Here is a 17,439-nt window from a genome sequence, read left to right on the forward strand (position 1 = left end):
AAATATGTTGCCAAATATTGGGTGGGTTGCTGGACATAAATCTGAAGGTTACAGGTCTCAACCAGCTCAAAAGTACCACTATCCAAGCTTGATGGACTGTCCTGTCCTGCTGTGATTATAAAATGGCACAGAGGAAAAAAGTAATTAAACACAATAATTATTTCTGATTTAAAAATGGTGTATTTCTACTCAAGTAACAATTGTTCTATATCTTAAGATTAAAAAATTTAAAACATGAAAAACTAAGTTTTATCTGTTAAAAATATACAACAGATATAGCATGTTGGTTATCCGCCCCCTCCAGCCCCAATGTGGGAGTTCTGTCTGGTAAGAGAGTGACATTCTCCCTTCCTCTGGTGTATAAAGGCCACAATCTAGCAGCTTTTTCTTTAGCCCTAGCCACCACCAACCATCAACCTTTCCCACCTCCAGTTATGGCATAGGATTCAATTCCTTAATACAGTGCAGAAATACTGAATCGGAATGATTTTGTTCCCCAGTCTCTATTATTCAACTCGGCTATTGCTGGAACCATGAGGTACCAATACTGTTGGACCCAATAACTGGTCTAAGCCACTTAGAGACCCCATCAGCCATGACTCATGCTTCCAGAAGTACCCCACCTTAATCTGAGAGTGGGAGGCAAAAACCTCCTGAATCATTTTGCTACAGTTACAAAGGAAATTACCCCCTGATGCGAGAGGAAAGGGATGGAGATGGTAATAGGGCTGCCTAGAAAGGGAGAAAAGACCTGGTGGATTATATTTTTGCCATCCTAGCCAGAGGCCTGCTCTGTCTGTTTGGTGCGGCTGGCTCTGTGTCAAGATTCTAAAGCAATGGGTGCAGTCAGGCCCTCTCAGAGGTCCATAGAGGCCTGCGCCACTTCCAACTTTTGAGGCCCCTGGCCATAATAAAAATAAAAAATGATGACAAAAATAAGGCACCAAAAAAAGAGTGAGACATAATTTGAATATGAATTTTTTTTATTTAACAAATGCTTTTTCTGTGTAAATGTACTAATTATTGAGGAAAAATCTAGCTTTCATGCAATGTCACAGCTGATATTAAGCATGGCGAGCCCATTCAAATGCTCTTGTCCCATAGTTGAACGGTGACAGTTCTTTACCTGCTTCAATACGTTGAAGGTGCTTTCACCTGAAGCCACTGATGTGGGCAAACTGACAAAAATACGCACTGCAATTGTGATATTAGGAAACACCCCAGGGAGTCCAAGTTCGAGTATTTCTTGAAGCAATTCGTTTGGCTTGCAATCCAATTTAAAGTTTGTGGAATATATTAGTTTGAGGAAGATGACCTCGTCACTGAGTCTTTTGAGATTTCTTCGTTGTACTGTTGCTGAAATTATTCAGCTGCAGAAAGTAGATCTTCATTACTCAGTCTGCTGAATTCCCAAAGAAACTCCAAAAGGGTACAAATTAGTCATAGTGACTCAAATCGACGTGTAAGACCTGATTGAATAGAGGCAATGATGACAAGGAAGACATTGATCCTATAGTGCTGCTTGGCATCGGATTCAGTAGGTAAATTGCAATTGGTGGAGAACTTAGATAAAATGCCAATATTCTGTGCTACTAATTTGGACTCAGTCAGGATTGCATCCCATTGTTCATGAATCTGCTGAATGTCATTGATAAGTCTTTCAATGTTATCCCTCTCAACATCAAGTGTAGCATTGAGTGCTTCAATTACCAGATTAGTTTGGTGGATCAAAGTAGGTAGCTTCATCCACAAAGATGACATCAGAATGCATTCAAATTTAGAGATGTGCAGTGAGATTGAGAAATTCAAGATCATTTAAAGCCTGTCTCACTGAATTCAAATACTGCGCAACTAGTTGAACACCATCAATCCATGCAGACCATCTAATTTTGGACATCCCATGCAGTGAAACAGGAAGATATTGCTTCAGAATTTCCCACCTTATTGGACTGCTAGTAAAGAGATTGTACATTTGCCGAAGAGCTCCAAAGTAAGTAATTGCCTCCTTGCATCATTCAGCACAGTTAACACCTACAAGGTTTAGTATATGGTTTCCACCGCTGGAAAAAATAGTTTGAATTATGCTCAAGCGGAACTGCTTGTACACTTTTGTATTTCCCAGTCATATTAGATTCACTGTCCTAGGCGTGAACAATGCAGACTTGAAAATCTAACTTAAAACCTTCTAGAATTGCTAGTACTCAAGCAGCAATTTCTTTTCTAGTTTTTCTCATGAAATTATCCAACAAAATAAACCGTTTCTTCAATTGAAAATTTTGAGCTGTCTACAATCTTAACATATCAAATAACCATTGTAGTCTGTTCCTTGTGAGAACAATCTGGAGTGGCATGAACAATTATTGAAAAATACTTCGCATTTTGAATCTCATCAAGAATTGTTTGTACGAATGACCCGCATAACTCAATAAACTCGTTTTGTATGTGTGTGGAGAGATAATGGACTTGCATGCGCTTTTGACTCTCTTGCGATTCTCAAATGCATTTAACATGCTCTGATAAAAGTGGGTCATATTTGCTAAGGAGCTCAACTATGCCTAGAAACTTTCCATTTGCAAGATCACCAATACGTTGACGGGAACCAAAGAAAGCTAATCCCCGCTCAGAAAGAAAAAGGATGACATTCAAGATGTGCTCAAGACGTTTCTTCCAGTTATTAATTTCTGTAGAGAGTTCAGTCAAGAGTAAATTCTCAACTGAATTTTCAGCTGATGCTGCCCTGCTGGCTGATTTCCATGCAACAGTTTTCTTTGTGTGATGTTGAACTCTCATGTGATGGTATTCGGTCTTTCAATTTCCTCCAACCTCTGTTGATGCTCCATCCTGATTGATCAGAGAGAACTGATGCATTTGCAGCACTTTTGTTCAAAGTACAGCATGGCGCACAGTACGGAGATCATCTTTACATACTCCAGAATAACCAGTCTCATGTGCAGGTCAGACAAGTAGGGAAAGCATGATTATCAGCATCTCATGGAATGTTACTTGGAATTTAAAAACAACTAATTTGAAGAAAAGATTGCATTTGGGCAGCATTGCTCTGGTCAATAATTCCAATGTCAGTCACAGTCAAACCTGTAATACTCATGAATTGTTCTTTCTGCGTAAGATTTACATCTTCCTGTTGCTGTCGAGTTTCTCGACTGTACACAGGATCTTCTGCAGCATCTGTTACTGTTGGCACATCTCCTTCTTGACTACTGTTCAGGTATTGACATTGAAATATCACCTGTTGCAGTTGCGGAGTTTTCATTATCTGTAGCATTGTTTGTTGGGTAAGGTGTGTCTTCCAGTGGTTTGAGAAATGAAGTTATTGACTTTGAGCTCTTAGCTGCTGCTTCACTCCATTGTTTTTGCCATCTCTTGCTTGCATTACTTTCAAATCTCCACTTCAGAGTGATCTCTCTGATCTCATTACACCTGAAATGTTCTAAAGTAAATACGTAGCCTATCCACACTTGAAATATTCTGATGTAAATAAGTAGCTTATCTACACTTGAAATCTTCTACTGTAAACATGTACACAAATACTAAATGGCACATAAATGCTGAAAAGACTTAAAACGAAGGAATACTAATTAAGAACACAAAATGAAACAGTCAGACAGTCCTTATCACTGAATCAAAACTCAAGCACGCGAAGTATAATATAATAGGCTGAGCTGAAGACAAAGAGATGACACATATATAGTAAACCAGGGGTAGGCAACCTATGGCATGCGTGCCGAAGGCAGCACGTGAGCTGATTTTCAGTGGCACTCACACTGCCTGGGTCCTGGCTATCATTCCGGGGGACTACACATTTTAATTTAATTTTAAATGAAACTTTAACCATTTTAAAAACCTTATTTACTTTACATACAACAATACTTTAGTTACATATTATAGATAGAGACCTTCTAAAAATGTTCAGGTATTACTGGCACAAGAAAACTTAAATTAGAGTGAATAAGTGAAGACTTGGCACACCACTTCTGAAAGATTGCCGACCCCTGTAGTAAACACAGACATGGATACAGACAGAGGGATAATGTCCAAAAATTTCAAACATGTGTCCTCACAAAACTCACTGTACAAGATTGTCCTCACAAATTTTCACCTTGAATCTGGGCCTATAAACTATGAACGCGTATGATGATGGCCAAGCTACCAAGCTAGGGCTCAACCGACCAAATAGTCACCTTTTTTAGCTACCATATGAAGATTATAATGAGGAATTAGGATACATAAATAATTCCTTAGTCAACTAGACTTAAAACTATAAAGACACTAAAATGTAACAATTCTCAATCTTTCAACATGCACCTGATCCAGCACCAGCTACTAGTAGTGGTTTGTTTATATAATCACCTGATCTGAGAGGACACATTCATCATAGTCTAATCTTGCGCCATCAGAACGTATATATTTTTATTAATATTTATGAATATTTTTAACTCTTAATATGACAAAATCTATATCTGTCAACAAAAAACCAAATCACATTTCTTATTTGCTTGAATTTGCCGCTCTAGGCTGAGTGTGTGTGTCACATTTTGGTCCTATAGGGATGCACAGAAAAATAAGTTGTGAAACTCATCAAATGCCAAAAAATTAACAAGTGTCTAAATTTGAGGCTCCCTTTGTGCTTGAGGCCCAGGCCAAATGGCCCTCCTGGCCTCCCCTCTGATTGGCCCTGGTTGCAGTTAAAAAACAAAAGACTCAACCCTCAGAATTAAATAAATAATCTTCCCTTGGAAGAATCTAACCAGCGAGTTTTCTGCAGCATGGGGTCAGCAGGTAACTCTCCTTCCCTCCCTCTGCACAAAAAGAAGCCAGAATGTTAACTATATATGCCAAGTGTGCATGAAGAAACAAGCCCACCATCATGCAAAGAAGTCTACATCACACTTGTTCAGATTTTGAGTCCATATTGAGGCATATAACATTTTTAATTAGAGCCCTATATATTCACCATCACAGCGATCAAAATACAAGTGTGTGTGTTATTGAACACTGAGTTTTCCCAGTGTATCAATATAAAAATACCTATTCTAAGTAGGATTATAGAGTTTTATTGGAAAAATCTGAAGATTTTTAATAATCCTCAAATATCTCTCTAGAACTAAGATTGCTGTATACAGAGTAGGTAGTACAGTGGCCCTAAAATAGTTTATGCTGTCTATCACATATTGCAGCTAGGAGTACTTGCTTCTATGTTTAGAAAATAAAGGAAACAGGTTCTAAAGATACTCTTTCCTATAAACTTGTCTTAGTTCTTAATTGTTTTCCATTCCTGTTAGCTGTCTTTCAGAAACTGACTTCATGTGAGTGGTTTCAAGTGTCCTTATGCCTAGTTTTGCTTCCTAAAAATTAAATTTCATGTTCTAAAAACAGGACACAACACTCTGGAAACACCTAATGGCCTTAATTCAAGCCTGTTGTAACTTGATTACATTTTGTGGCGTTATGTATCAGGGATGATTTGGATTAAAATGTTTAAAGCAGTTCAGATAGACTGTTATTTTTTTTTTTTAAAAAAAGGTTGCCATCTTGTGACCAGTGTTGAGAACTGTATGATTATACTAAAATCTTAGAGAAACTCAATTTTAAAAAGAAAATACGATTTCTAAAGAGATTAATTGTTTATACTATAACATATCATGATGCCATTACATTATAAAAATACTGAGTTAGACTGTAGTGGATTCATCTGTGAAGAGTTATAGCCAAGGTAAAAAATGTATGCAACTGGTTTATGCCTTGTGAAATTCAAATTCTTCCCTGTAATAAAGCACTTGTTTTTCTTTGTCTAACAATATATTATGTTAAAATAGGTTACGGTTTTGGATTGTAATTGCAAACAGTAAGATGCTTTAATTTTTAGCATTTGTAAGCACTGCAAGCAACAACTGTAGATTGATTAAGGAGGCAGGAGAATTTAGAGGCCCATTAACCAGGCACATTGTGACCACTAAACCACCAGAGCAGCCAGATCTGTTTGTTTACCATCTGCCATTTGGCATGGTCATGGGAAAAGGGCAAAGGACAATTCTATGAACAATATATTTTGGCTTATTGTGGCAGCAAGAGAACATCCAAAAAAGTTACACAGAAGACAACCCATTCAGTCGGTGCTTATTTTTGTGTACTTTCTTTTTAAAGTTATCACTGTACCTCCAAAGACTGGAATTAACTACTGTATATAACAGAGAAACTCACTGGGTACTGTAGACCAATAGATTTGTACACAAGCATCAGTAGTTTTTCAGCTTTGCAGCAAGCAAATGGATGATCAGTTTTTCTTAGTTTCATAATTTTTGGCTTTATTTCTTGTTCTCCAGGAAGAATAATTTGATCATTTATATTGGATGCAGGCAGTGGTTCAAAAGTCCTAGGCACTGTGTTTGAATCAGACAGACTCTAGAAATACAGCTTGAAATTATGACAGGGTCAAATCAGCCCTTGCAGAGTTCCTTGAAACTTATTTTGATAAGACTTTTAAAACCAAGGTCTTGTCTGAATTGCTTGGACATTAAAGATTCCTCACCATTTTTATAAGAATGGAGATTTGTCTTGGTACCTTTTGGCCAAAAATTTCCTTCCCTTGTTGTACACCAATAGCCTATCACAATGCTGCTGCTCTTCCATCCCAGCCTTGTAATTCTGAAGAAAAGCTTGAATACATGATTCCTAAAGACTCAAAATCCAAAAGGCAAAATTAAACAATCCCCAAATTACTATTTTTTTAGAAGTCACAATCTGTAAGCCAATCTTATGATTTTGAGGCCTGATTTATGATTTTTGAACACTTGGCAATGCTGTGCTAGCCAGAGGAAAAAGTGAGCTCAATTGACATAAGGTTCTCTGAGGTGGTCTCTAAGTGCCGAAGATTCCAATGATAAGCTGGCATGCCTTTGGCTTTTAATGTTTTGGAAGCTACCATATATCCATTGTCCTTAAAAAAAGAGACAGTGGCTTATTTGGAAACAAGTAGTTAAATAAGTTCTTAGGACTGTTGAGGAAAATCCATTAGTGTTACTAATTTCTGACACATCTGTTACCATCAGTGAATGTCAAAATGGGAAAATCAAGCCTTGCTTGGTTAAGAAAACTCATAGAGCTGAGCTTGTACATGGACCACCAATTTTATTGACCAAATTCTGTCCTCAGTTACATTTAAGTGAAACCCCACTGACTTCAGTGAGGCTTCCCAGTGTAATTAATGGCAGATTTTCATAACTACTTATAAAATAAATGAATCTAGGGTTAAAAATAAAACGTGAACAGAGAAAGTGTGAAGTGCACTCAAAGCTCTAATTATCATCATCAAAATTAGAATTTTCATTTTGTAAAAGCATAAATAAAATGAAAATTTTTGACCTTGGACTATTACATTCTATGTTCCTGCATAAAGTTCATTCTTCTCTCTCTCTCTGGTCTCCTCTGAGGGAGGCTTAGGTCTGTCAAACATAGTATTTCCATCATCACTGGGATTCGCAGTTACTATTATCCAGTAATTCTTATCTTCTTCAGCTTTATGGGAATCCAGATAGGTGTGACAGATCACTTCATATTCCTTTCCAAAGTATGACCTGTCAAGAGAAAAACACTCCACGCTCTGTCTCAGAAGTTAACAGTGAGTCAATATAAACTGTAAATTACTCCTCTAACCATTTTGCAAATACCTTTTCTCACATAGTTTTTGGTTAATTAAGCCATATTATTCATGCATTTTAAAAAATGTTATTTGTCAATGATAACTTTAGAAATCAAAAGCCAAGATGAAAAGTTAGCAATGGTCCAGATTCACCCAGCTAAATCCCAAAACACTCCAGGGAGCATTCATTCATCCTGAGGAAGAGCAGGTGTTGCTGCTGCTGCCTGCCTTCCTTCAAAATTTGCACTGGTGAATGGCAGCTCTTTTTAGTTGGGGTGCTGCAGGTGTCCCATTGATACAGGACTGCACTGAAAACACCCAGTTCCCCAGCCAACTCTATCTATTTTGGGGGCTGTGCTGAGTTACTACAGGCTCCCTGGCTTTCACCATTTCAGCCTCACCCCAGCAAACTTTCTGCCTCAAAGGCCTCCATGAGGGTCTGATACGGATTCTGAGCTGAATTTTGTTTGGAATTAAATGAGAAAGAATTGTTATACTCATTAACAATGTAGAGTCAAAATACTAATTCAATGCAGAAGTTACATTCACACCAGTATATTAACTTGGTTTTTGTGAGAGTCCTATGTATCCTGCATGCAATTTCCTGCATTATTTTAAAATATATATTTCTGATCTATGACACTTCCTCACACCCAACTTTCTCTACAAATAAAGGACTACAATTGGTCAGAATATTCAAAGGGGGAACTGAACCGTCCAAGAGAGAGAGAAGTCTGGAAATCTGAGGGGAAAATGTGAAAAAGATTGAGCTGATTGATTGCAAACCCAAGGTAGAACTAAATTACAGCCTGACAATAAATTGAGAGTGAGTGAATGTGTTCTGCACTCTTTTTGTTTTCCCACTAAATGTGTGATTAGAGCACTTGTCTCACTGCTTATATTCTTGATATACTGAACTTGTACATCATTATATCATGATTAATGAAAAACATCCCTGATATTTATATTGTCATAAATTACACTTACCTTATCCAATAGTTCCTAGGAACTGCTAAACCTCGATTTGTATGGCAATGAGTGATAAGGACTTTAGCGTTTGCCTAGAGAAAGAATAAACAAGAATCTTTTTCACAGACATTTTATAGACTGTTGTTAAATAGTCTTTTTGCCGTGCAAGTGAAATGTTTTCAGTTAGTGAATATAACATGTTAAAAACACAAGCTCTGATTCTGGGCCACTTTGTACCTCATTGATACTGGACTGTCATGGGCTCGTCCAGCCCAGTGTAAATGAGCTGGTTTTACAACTTAACTGCAGCGATCCCCAAGGGACCATCCAGTAGCCCACAATAGCTGAATGTATAGCATTCTGGTCACTCCTAATCATAGAATATCAGGGTTGGAAGAGACCTCAGGAGGTAATCTAGTCCAACCCCCTGCTCAAAGCTCTCTCCTCCAATATACTTCTTCCCTTCATGGGCATGTCCCAGAGCTGGGCCCTGTAAAAAAGAGCAGTGTAAAGCCAGGGAATGGTCCTATACCAGCAGAGGAATCCCAGTTTCACTTGGTGTTTCCTGGTGGAGAGATCCTTCTGGTTGCCCCAGCACATTTTACTGTGGAACAGTCTAGAATTGGGGCCTCTGCATTTTTAAAAATAAATTTTTACTGTATGGTTACATTTTTGCAAAGAGCACTTTTAATTTATTTTTAAAGTACAACAAGATTGATCTTAAATTAACCTGTTTAAAAATATTTTTAAAACTGCCATGAAGAGAGAATATTGTCTTAATTGATTACATAATTTTAACCAGGTTTTGAGAGTCAGAAGCTTCATAGAAATATATTGCAACAGAAGTAGTGGTTGGTAGCGGAGGAACTGTTATATTTATAATATAATACCATTACTTCACATTTACCTTGAACTATAGAGGTCTTAACTGAGGGATTTCTAAGCATTTTAGAAGCATTAAACAAACTTCCAGCACCTCCGTGAGGTAGGTATTACATCCATGTTACATATACACACTGAGGTTAGCCGCCACATTTTCAAAAGTGGCCACTAATTTTGGGTACCTCCATTTTTTGGAGCCCTGTGGGCCTTATTTTCAGAAGTAAAGAGCAGCCACAGCTCCTATTATCAAAAGTGGAATTGCAGATACTCGGTGCTTCTGAAAGTCAGACTGCAGGGGTTACAAATTCAACTCCAGAACCTGAGGAATCCAAAATCAATGGCCACTTTTTAAAATTTTGGCCAAAATATTTATCCTAATTACACAGCAAGTCAACCCCAAAGTTAACACTGGAACCCAAGAATGCTGAATTCTAGCCCCCTGCTCTAATCACTAGCTATCATTTGCAGACTGTTTCCCCCAGTTATGTATGGATAATTTGCTTTTCACCACAACTTTCAGAATACTGTAAAGAATAAAATGAATGCAACTTTTTTTTAAATGGTTTATCGAAAGCATTAATTAAATACTCTTAACATTTACTAGGGTTTTACTTTCTATATAATTTCTTACAGGAACTGGAAATCCTTCATATTCAAGACGCAGCTGTGGATCCAAAAAGGTAGCTTGCCAGCAAGTCAGATAGGAGAGCTCATCTGTCAAAAACACTTGCTGAAGGTATGATTTTTTAGCAAATCTCGTAAATGATTTATGGTCACTTGCAAGATATAACTGTAAATGGAAACATACATGAATGGCAATGTAAGTTTTAAATGATTAAACTACTAAGTTACTACAGCTAAAAGAACAATTGTTTGTGTTAAGCAATGTCACACAAATTTATATAAAATAATTTTAAAACACTCAACTAGTTTGTAATAATTGTTTACAAAATTGATTGTTTTTGAGCATAGTCTGTTTTATTCCAGAATCAAAAAAAATGGTGAAGAAAAGTTTTATATCTGTGCAAGCAAAGAATTGTAAGACCAACATGAAAGAGTAGACAAAAAATGCCTGTACAAACATAGGGTTACCTTTATGCTTCATAAGTAGTACTATATTTCTGTTGTTGAAATATGAGCTTCTACTGTTAGGGATGATCCAATGCTCACTGATTTAAATAAGCATTGGATTGGACCCAAAACATACTGCAGTTATAAAAAACTGTTTTTTCAACACTAGGAACAGATTCTTTGTGAAAAGTCAGTTAGTCAATTCTCATGAATTCAAAACTTTTTAACTATAACAGACGCTACATGATTGATGAGCTTATGAATAGTGTGCTGCATTCAAACTGAACAAGTGACTTCAAAAAGAGTGAGATATAGAAGTGAATCACTGATATATAAATGAGATCTGTATTCCAAAGGGTCACTGTGATTACAAAGACATAGGCAAGGTTGCTAGGCCAAAAAAAATAAATCTATCAGTGGTACCTATAATGGCTTTATATATTGTCCTCTGATTCAGCACTCTTCCTGTCTTCTGAACAGACATGATATTAACATTTACTAGAATCCTGCTGCTTGACTCAGACTGAGACACTAACATTTTACTTACTTTAGAAAAATATGGACTTTCAGTCACAGGTTCCAGATTTGCCAATCCTCTTCCATTTTCAGGAGAGAGTCTTTTGTTCTCAATTCATTTAAAGGCAGAGTTTAAAACATCAATCTTCCTGCATTTTGTGGTGTGTTTCATGAGATATTTAAAATGTCCATCTTTTTTAAAAATCTCCCTCACTCAAATCACCTGAGTTTGATAGTCCTGGACTGCATTCCTGATTCCTAGAAATTTGGTAAAGCTCTCTGAATAGGTGTTGCATTTGAGACAAGCCATGATAAGGAAATGCAAGTAAATATTTGTTTTTAGGGGGATTTTTTAAGCCCCAAATATTTTATTCATAGAGAATGGTGATTTGGCTATAGGGTACCTTCTATGCAAATGTTAATTGTAGATTTTAATACATTGATAGCTAAATGTATATGCTATGAATATGACCAAATGACAGTCACACTACTACTGGACAGGAGACCACAGTCTTATCTCAATTACACTGCTGCAAGTGCAGATTAACTCAATTGACCGTCAGTGCAGTTGCTCTGGACTTACTCTGGGTTTAAACTAAATCAAAATGTGACCCTAGGTCTGTCCTGCAAAACTGGTATGTCTGGCCACGTACAATATGACACATTGAGTGCTCTACAGTATGTAGCTTATCCCCTCTCCTCACATGAAGTGCTCCAGGTTCATTCTTTGCTTAGTAATAACTATTGCATATTTTATTGCCCCAAAATAGCATGCAAAATATGTACAGTAACCTAATTTACAGTATCAATATGTACTACAGTTTTAGTTTATACCTGTGTTGACTTACCATTTGATCGGTAAAACCGCCTGTTGCCCCAAGACCAAAATTCTGCCCAAATCTAATGGGTTCACCCATAGAATTTCCTTCAACACTGTTAACATAGGAAAAGAACCATATAAACTGAAACATGCCATATGCATTGATTTGTGTATAGTGTGTGTGTATGTTCAGAATTACTAACTATAGAAGAGGCTGGTGTGACCACTTATTATTAAGGATGCTATTAGAAAATACATTATAGAAAGAGTTGGAATTTAAATAATTATAGAAAGAGTTGGAATTTAAATAATTTACTATATAAATATTTAATTCTCAGAGTGGAAAATTAGGCTGTCAATGCTATTTTTCAGCTGCATACATTAAACACATAGGCTGGGATTTTCAAAGGAGTTTAAAGGAGCTTGGTGTCCAAATATCATTGAAATTCAGAGGGAGTTCAGCACTTAATTACCTTAGGCACCATTGAAAATCCCATTCCATATGTTTAATTCATGTATCTGAAAAATCCCTGCCAAAAAGCAAAAGGAGTGTGTCCCTGTAATTTACCATGTTGTTTAGTTTTCATATCAATTTATTATCCATTTCAATGCAAAAAATAAATGTCTGCTAATGAAATGTCAAAGATGAGAATTTAAATTCAAAAGTCAAGTTGCCATAGTAATGTTAACTCATTTCCTTTGATCATAAGTATTCTTCTGCAACACTGATGTATTTTGTTAAAGGGGCACTGCTAGGCAGTGGTATAACCTCATAAAAAGACAGGAAACTGAAAATGCTTTAGTCCTGTAGCTATATTTAATCAGGTCAACATGTCCCCATCATCCACTTCAGTGGTTATGACTAGGCTATGAGATTAAAACTGCATCATCTTTTCACTTATCTATATTTTAATTAATAATTTTAAAAATAAATTTAACTTTATATAATTTATTCTCCTTGTTTACTTTTTTAGATTTTGGCGAGTTTACAGATCCAGGTATCTCTAGTCAATGTCAGCATCTAGTTCCCTTCCATTAGCACAATGATACAACATTTGGCTTTTAAACCCACAGCAGAGAATGTTTAAATGAATAAAAAATATATTTTTGGAGTTTCTTTTTAGTTCATGAAAATATTCCTATCTACACAGAAGTGGTAGGCTCTATATACACATATAACAAAAAGAGAGCCTCTACCTCAAACAGTTTACAATTTAAGTATGCCATCTTTTCTAATATTCTCAAGAACTATTCAGAGATACTGCTTAACTTTTAGAATGCCAGGGCAAAGAGGCACCCTTTGCTCTTTTGTGTCCTTGCACAAAGAAGGAAGTATGTAAGATTTAACTAATTCTCATAACATCCATGCAAGGTAACTAGTTATGTTTGTAAATGCTTTGTTAACTAAAAATATTGCTCTATGTCAATAATAAGCAGTAGAGTTTATTCAACTTTAAAATATTTGTTAGTTTATGAAAAATAAATACAGTGAGCCTGATTCTGCTTTTGCACCAGATTGATACCAATGTAATCTCATTGATTTCATTGGAATTACTGGATGCACACTGGCACGAGAGCAGAATCGGACCTAATGTGTAATAAAAATTAAACCATTAGACTGAAATCAATAAAATGCTCTGCACATTGATTTTCATTTTTAAAGGAAGGTCATTGTCTATTTCACAAAATAAGATCAAACCTTAACACAAGGGTTTAACTACTACTGAATCTACTGAATGCAAGACACCAAACCTTAGGATACGAAATGCATTTCGACCAACAGGGTTCACACTTTTCACTGCACTCACTCCACAGGGGACTTGCAATGACTCAGACATATGTACTGTTATATCATCTGGAGCAACAGCCAAAGTTAGATTGCCACGCACTGCAGGGTAATTCTCCATAGGTGATTTATTGTTTTCAGGGCTCAAAAGCATCACAATGTCTCCAAAGTGAACAAATCCATCTTTCGAAACTGATAGTTGCATCTAAGTTAAAATATACATAGATTGGCATAGACTGTTTCAATTTGTTTTAAAATGATTGAAATTATTGTAATGTATCATATAGAATGCTAAAACATAGTATTCTCACTATGCCGATGCTAATGATTCACTGCAACATTTTATAAGCGGTGAAGCAGAATTGATGAAAGGCTAAGAACTCATTACCTGCTTTAAAAGATTATTTTTAAGTCTCTTTGATTTCTGTATTAGAAGTTCTCCTTTTTCTCTTTTATACAAAAAATCTTTCAGGAGGTCCTGTTTAAAAACAAAAGTGAGAAATTAAACATAGTATCCAGCATTTTAAAAATCACCTTGGTTTTAAATGCAATTTAAATAATATTTTTTTAAAAGGGCCCCATTTAGGCGGAAATCAACGAATAGGTGCCTGTGGCAGGTGCCTCACAAATATTCCAGGAACCTGAGTCTGATCTCACACTAGTTTTACACTGAGGGTAAACCTATTAACTTCAGTGGAGTTACTCCCCATTTATACAAATGCGTGATCTACTCTACAGTGTACTCTAGCTTACATCAACCTCTCTATTGGGTCTAGTGAAGACCCGCTAAATCAATCACCAATTGCTTTCCCGTCCACTCTGGTACTCCACCAGAACGAGAAGCATAAGGTAAGTCGACACGGCTATAAGTTGACCTAAGGTACATCGACTCCAGCTACATGAATAACATAGGTTGACTTAGCCCTGTAGTGTAGACCTGGCCTATGTAAGTACCTACAAAAAAATTTCGTTCACGCTACCATAACTGCCCATCTATGCAGACTTCATAACTCCACCTCCATGAGAAGCATAGAGTCAATGTCGCTGTAGTAAGGTTAACGTGTTGTTAGCGTAGGCCAGAGATTCTCAACCAGCAGCCTGCTTGCAGCCCAAACAGCACACAACTGTGGCCCATATGACATCCCCCGGGCCATACAGTAGTATACATACTGTGTTGATGTGGCCCATATAACACATCGAGAGGTGTAAATAGGCTGAGAACCACTGGTGTAGATACTGCATTGCTTACATAAGACAGTTACCTTTTCCGTGTTCTTCGAGATGTGTTCCTCATGTCCATTCCATATTAGGTGTGTGTGCTCGCCACATGCACCAGTGCCAGAAGTTGTGCCAGAAGTTATTCCATCAGCAATATCCATAAGGGATCAGCTCTGGTGCCCCCTGGAGCGGCACTCTCATAGTGTGGTAAAGGGGTGCTGCTGGCTTCCCCGACCCTCAGTTCCTTCTTGCTGAAAACTCCGACAATGGGGAAGGAGGGTGGGTCATGGAATGGACATGAGCAACACATCTCGAAGAACACCAGTTATAAAACAGGTAACTGTCTTTTCTTCTTCGAGTGCTTGCTCATGTTCATTCCATATTAGGTGACTCCAAAGCAGTAGCCCTGGAGGTGGGTAGGAGTTCACAGACGTGTAGATTGCAACACAGCTCTGCTGAAGCCAGCCTCGTCCCTGGCCTGCTAAGCGATGGCATAATGAGTGGTAAATGTGTGGACAGAGGACCATGATGCAGCTCTACAGCTGTCCAGGATAGGGATGTGCACCAGGAAGGCTGCCAAAGATGACTGAGCTCTCGTTGAGGGGGCTCTGGCAATCGGTGGCGGCAGAACCACTGCCAGGTTGTAATAGCTCCTTATGCATAAGGTGATCAAACTGGAAATCCTCTGTGAGGACACTGGATGGGGGCTGCAGGAAGGGCGGCCAGTACATCCCTCGGCCCACGCCGCTTCCTGCAGCCCCCATTGGCGTGGAGCGGCGAACCGTGGCCAGTGGGAGCCGTGATCGGCCAAACCTGCAGACAAGGCAGATAAACAAACCGGCCCAGCCCGCCAGGGGTTTTCCCTGAACAACCGGTGGCCCAAGTTTGAGAACCACTGAGCTAGCCCCTTCCCAGAGCCTGAGTCACAGATTTGGATGAACCTGATGGCCCCAGACGCCATGGGCAGCAAGCACCCATATGCTCTAGGGCAGTGGTCCCCAACCTCTTTCGTCTGGCAGGTGCCCGACAATGAGCCAGAGAGGACTGTGATGGTGGATGACCATCTGCCGAAATTCTGCCGACAAGTGGCAACATCAATAGGCAGCGCCGCCGAAATGCCGCCAACAGGCACCATCATCCAGAGGTGTCGCCGCCAAAAATTGGCAGGATTTTGGCGGTGACACCTCTAGATGACGCAGCTTGTCGGCGGCGTTTTGGCAGATGCTTGTCCGCCGGCCAGTAGGTGGGCGGACTTAGACGCCATGGCGCCGGTGGGCACCGCGTTGGGAACCCCTGCTCTAGGGATTAAGGAGTTAGGCAGCTGCTACCAGGTCTCCGTCCCACCCCCGGATTAACAAGCAGGCTGCCCCCTCCCCCCAGGATCCCAGCCTGCTTTAGCTTGGCGCTGCCCAACTCAGGGGGGGTGGTGCTGCTGCTTATGGCGTGGGGCGGAAGGGGCGGCAGAGGGTGTTGCCAAAAATGCGGGGGGGTGGGGAGCAGCAGGAAGGCGGGGCCACCCCGAGCCCGCCGGAACGGGGGGCGGGCTAGGGGACAGAAGGAAAGGCCGCCGGAGGGGGGAGGATCCGAGGAAATGGCAGCGGCTCAGGTACCTCCTCTAAGTACGTGTCCTCGTTCCAGTTGGCGATGCGCACCCCCGCGCTGTAGGGCTTGCCGCTCAAGCTAGCCCGGCCGTTCATGCTGGGGGAAGGTCGGGGTGGGGCTCCGTTTGGGGAGGGGGGGACTCAATAGAGGAGTCGGCTCCAGGCAGGCTTCTCCCAGCACCAGCACCCGCTAGGCCGCGGAGAGTTTACTGGTTGCCAAGGGAACGGTTTTAGCTGGGGATTGGATGGTCTCGAGGGAAGAGTCCGCCAATGAGGGGTGAGGGGCGGGAGTTTCTCAGCGCTCTCGCCGCGTCTCAGTGTAGCTAGGGAGACGGTGGGCTGGTGCTGGGGTGGAGCCTCCCTGCCCGGGGCCGGGAAAGGGGTGGGTGGCCCCCACCTCAGACCAGAGGTGGCGGGGGCTCACTGCAGCGCTATCACTCCTGCTCCTCATGTATCTGGCTGGAGGCATCTCCCAGGCAAGCTTGTTTAGCTCACGTGACCAAAAGAAAATTAGTGGTCATCAAAAGTTCCCAGGCACTGAACTTTGGTGAGCTGCCCCGGGCCTGTACTTGCCCCTAGCGTCTGCAAAACACCCCCACGCTGCAGCCGGAGCAGCCCGCTGCTGCACTGCACTAAGGTACTGGCCTGCAATATACCCGCACTCTGCAGCTGGAGCAGCCCCCTGCACTGCACCAAGGCATTGGCCTGGAAAACACCCCACGATGCAGCCGGAGCAGCCCCCTGCACTGCACCAAGGCACTGGCCTGCAAAACACTTACGTTCTTATGTTCTAACACCCCCACGTTGCAGCTGGAGCAGCCCCCTGCACTGCACCAAGGTACTGTTGAGCTGCGCAGCTCACCCTGTCTTTTCACTCATTCCTGAGGGCTGTTATTGGAGTCGGTTGAAACATTTTCTC

General features: G+C 39.9%; 1 protein-coding gene and 1 long non-coding RNA gene across 4 annotated transcripts in view; one reads left to right on the top strand and one right to left on the bottom strand.

The window, feature by feature from the left end:
• Positions 1-2,079: 2,079 nt before the first annotated feature.
• Positions 2,080-16,723, bottom strand: CFAP161 (cilia and flagella associated protein 161). Of its 3 annotated transcripts, XM_032771899.2 has the most exons (8): positions 16,530-16,723; positions 14,090-14,179; positions 13,668-13,906; positions 11,944-12,028; positions 10,140-10,298; positions 8,645-8,718; positions 7,381-7,592; positions 2,080-3,438 (listed from the first exon to the last, which is right to left on the bottom strand). In XM_032771899.2, exons 1-7 carry the CDS (start codon positions 16,614-16,616, stop codon positions 7,397-7,399), a joined length of 930 nt encoding a protein of 309 aa, XP_032627790.1. In that variant the 5' UTR covers positions 16,617-16,723; the 3' UTR covers positions 2,080-3,438; positions 7,381-7,396. The 3 variants fall into 3 exon arrangements, with proteins under 3 accessions (XP_032627790.1, XP_074925775.1, XP_032627791.1); XM_075069674.1 differs by lacking the exon at positions 2,080-3,438 and having other exon boundaries at positions 3,633-7,592; XM_032771900.2 differs by lacking the exons at positions 2,080-3,438; positions 7,381-7,592; positions 8,645-8,718 and adding an exon at positions 8,869-9,116.
• The window catches only part of LOC142047330 (uncharacterized), a 35,168-nt gene continuing 34,191 nt past the window's right edge, over positions 16,463-17,439 (top strand). Inside the window, exon 1 of the long non-coding RNA XR_012656566.1 lies at positions 16,463-16,525. This is a non-coding gene — a long non-coding RNA (uncharacterized LOC142047330). The remainder of the gene's footprint in view (positions 16,526-17,439) is intronic.

The sequence above is a fragment of the Chelonoidis abingdonii genome, chromosome 9 (assembly GCF_003597395.2).
Source record: "Chelonoidis abingdonii isolate Lonesome George chromosome 9, CheloAbing_2.0, whole genome shotgun sequence".
NCBI lineage: Eukaryota > Metazoa > Chordata > Testudines > Testudinidae > Chelonoidis > Chelonoidis abingdonii.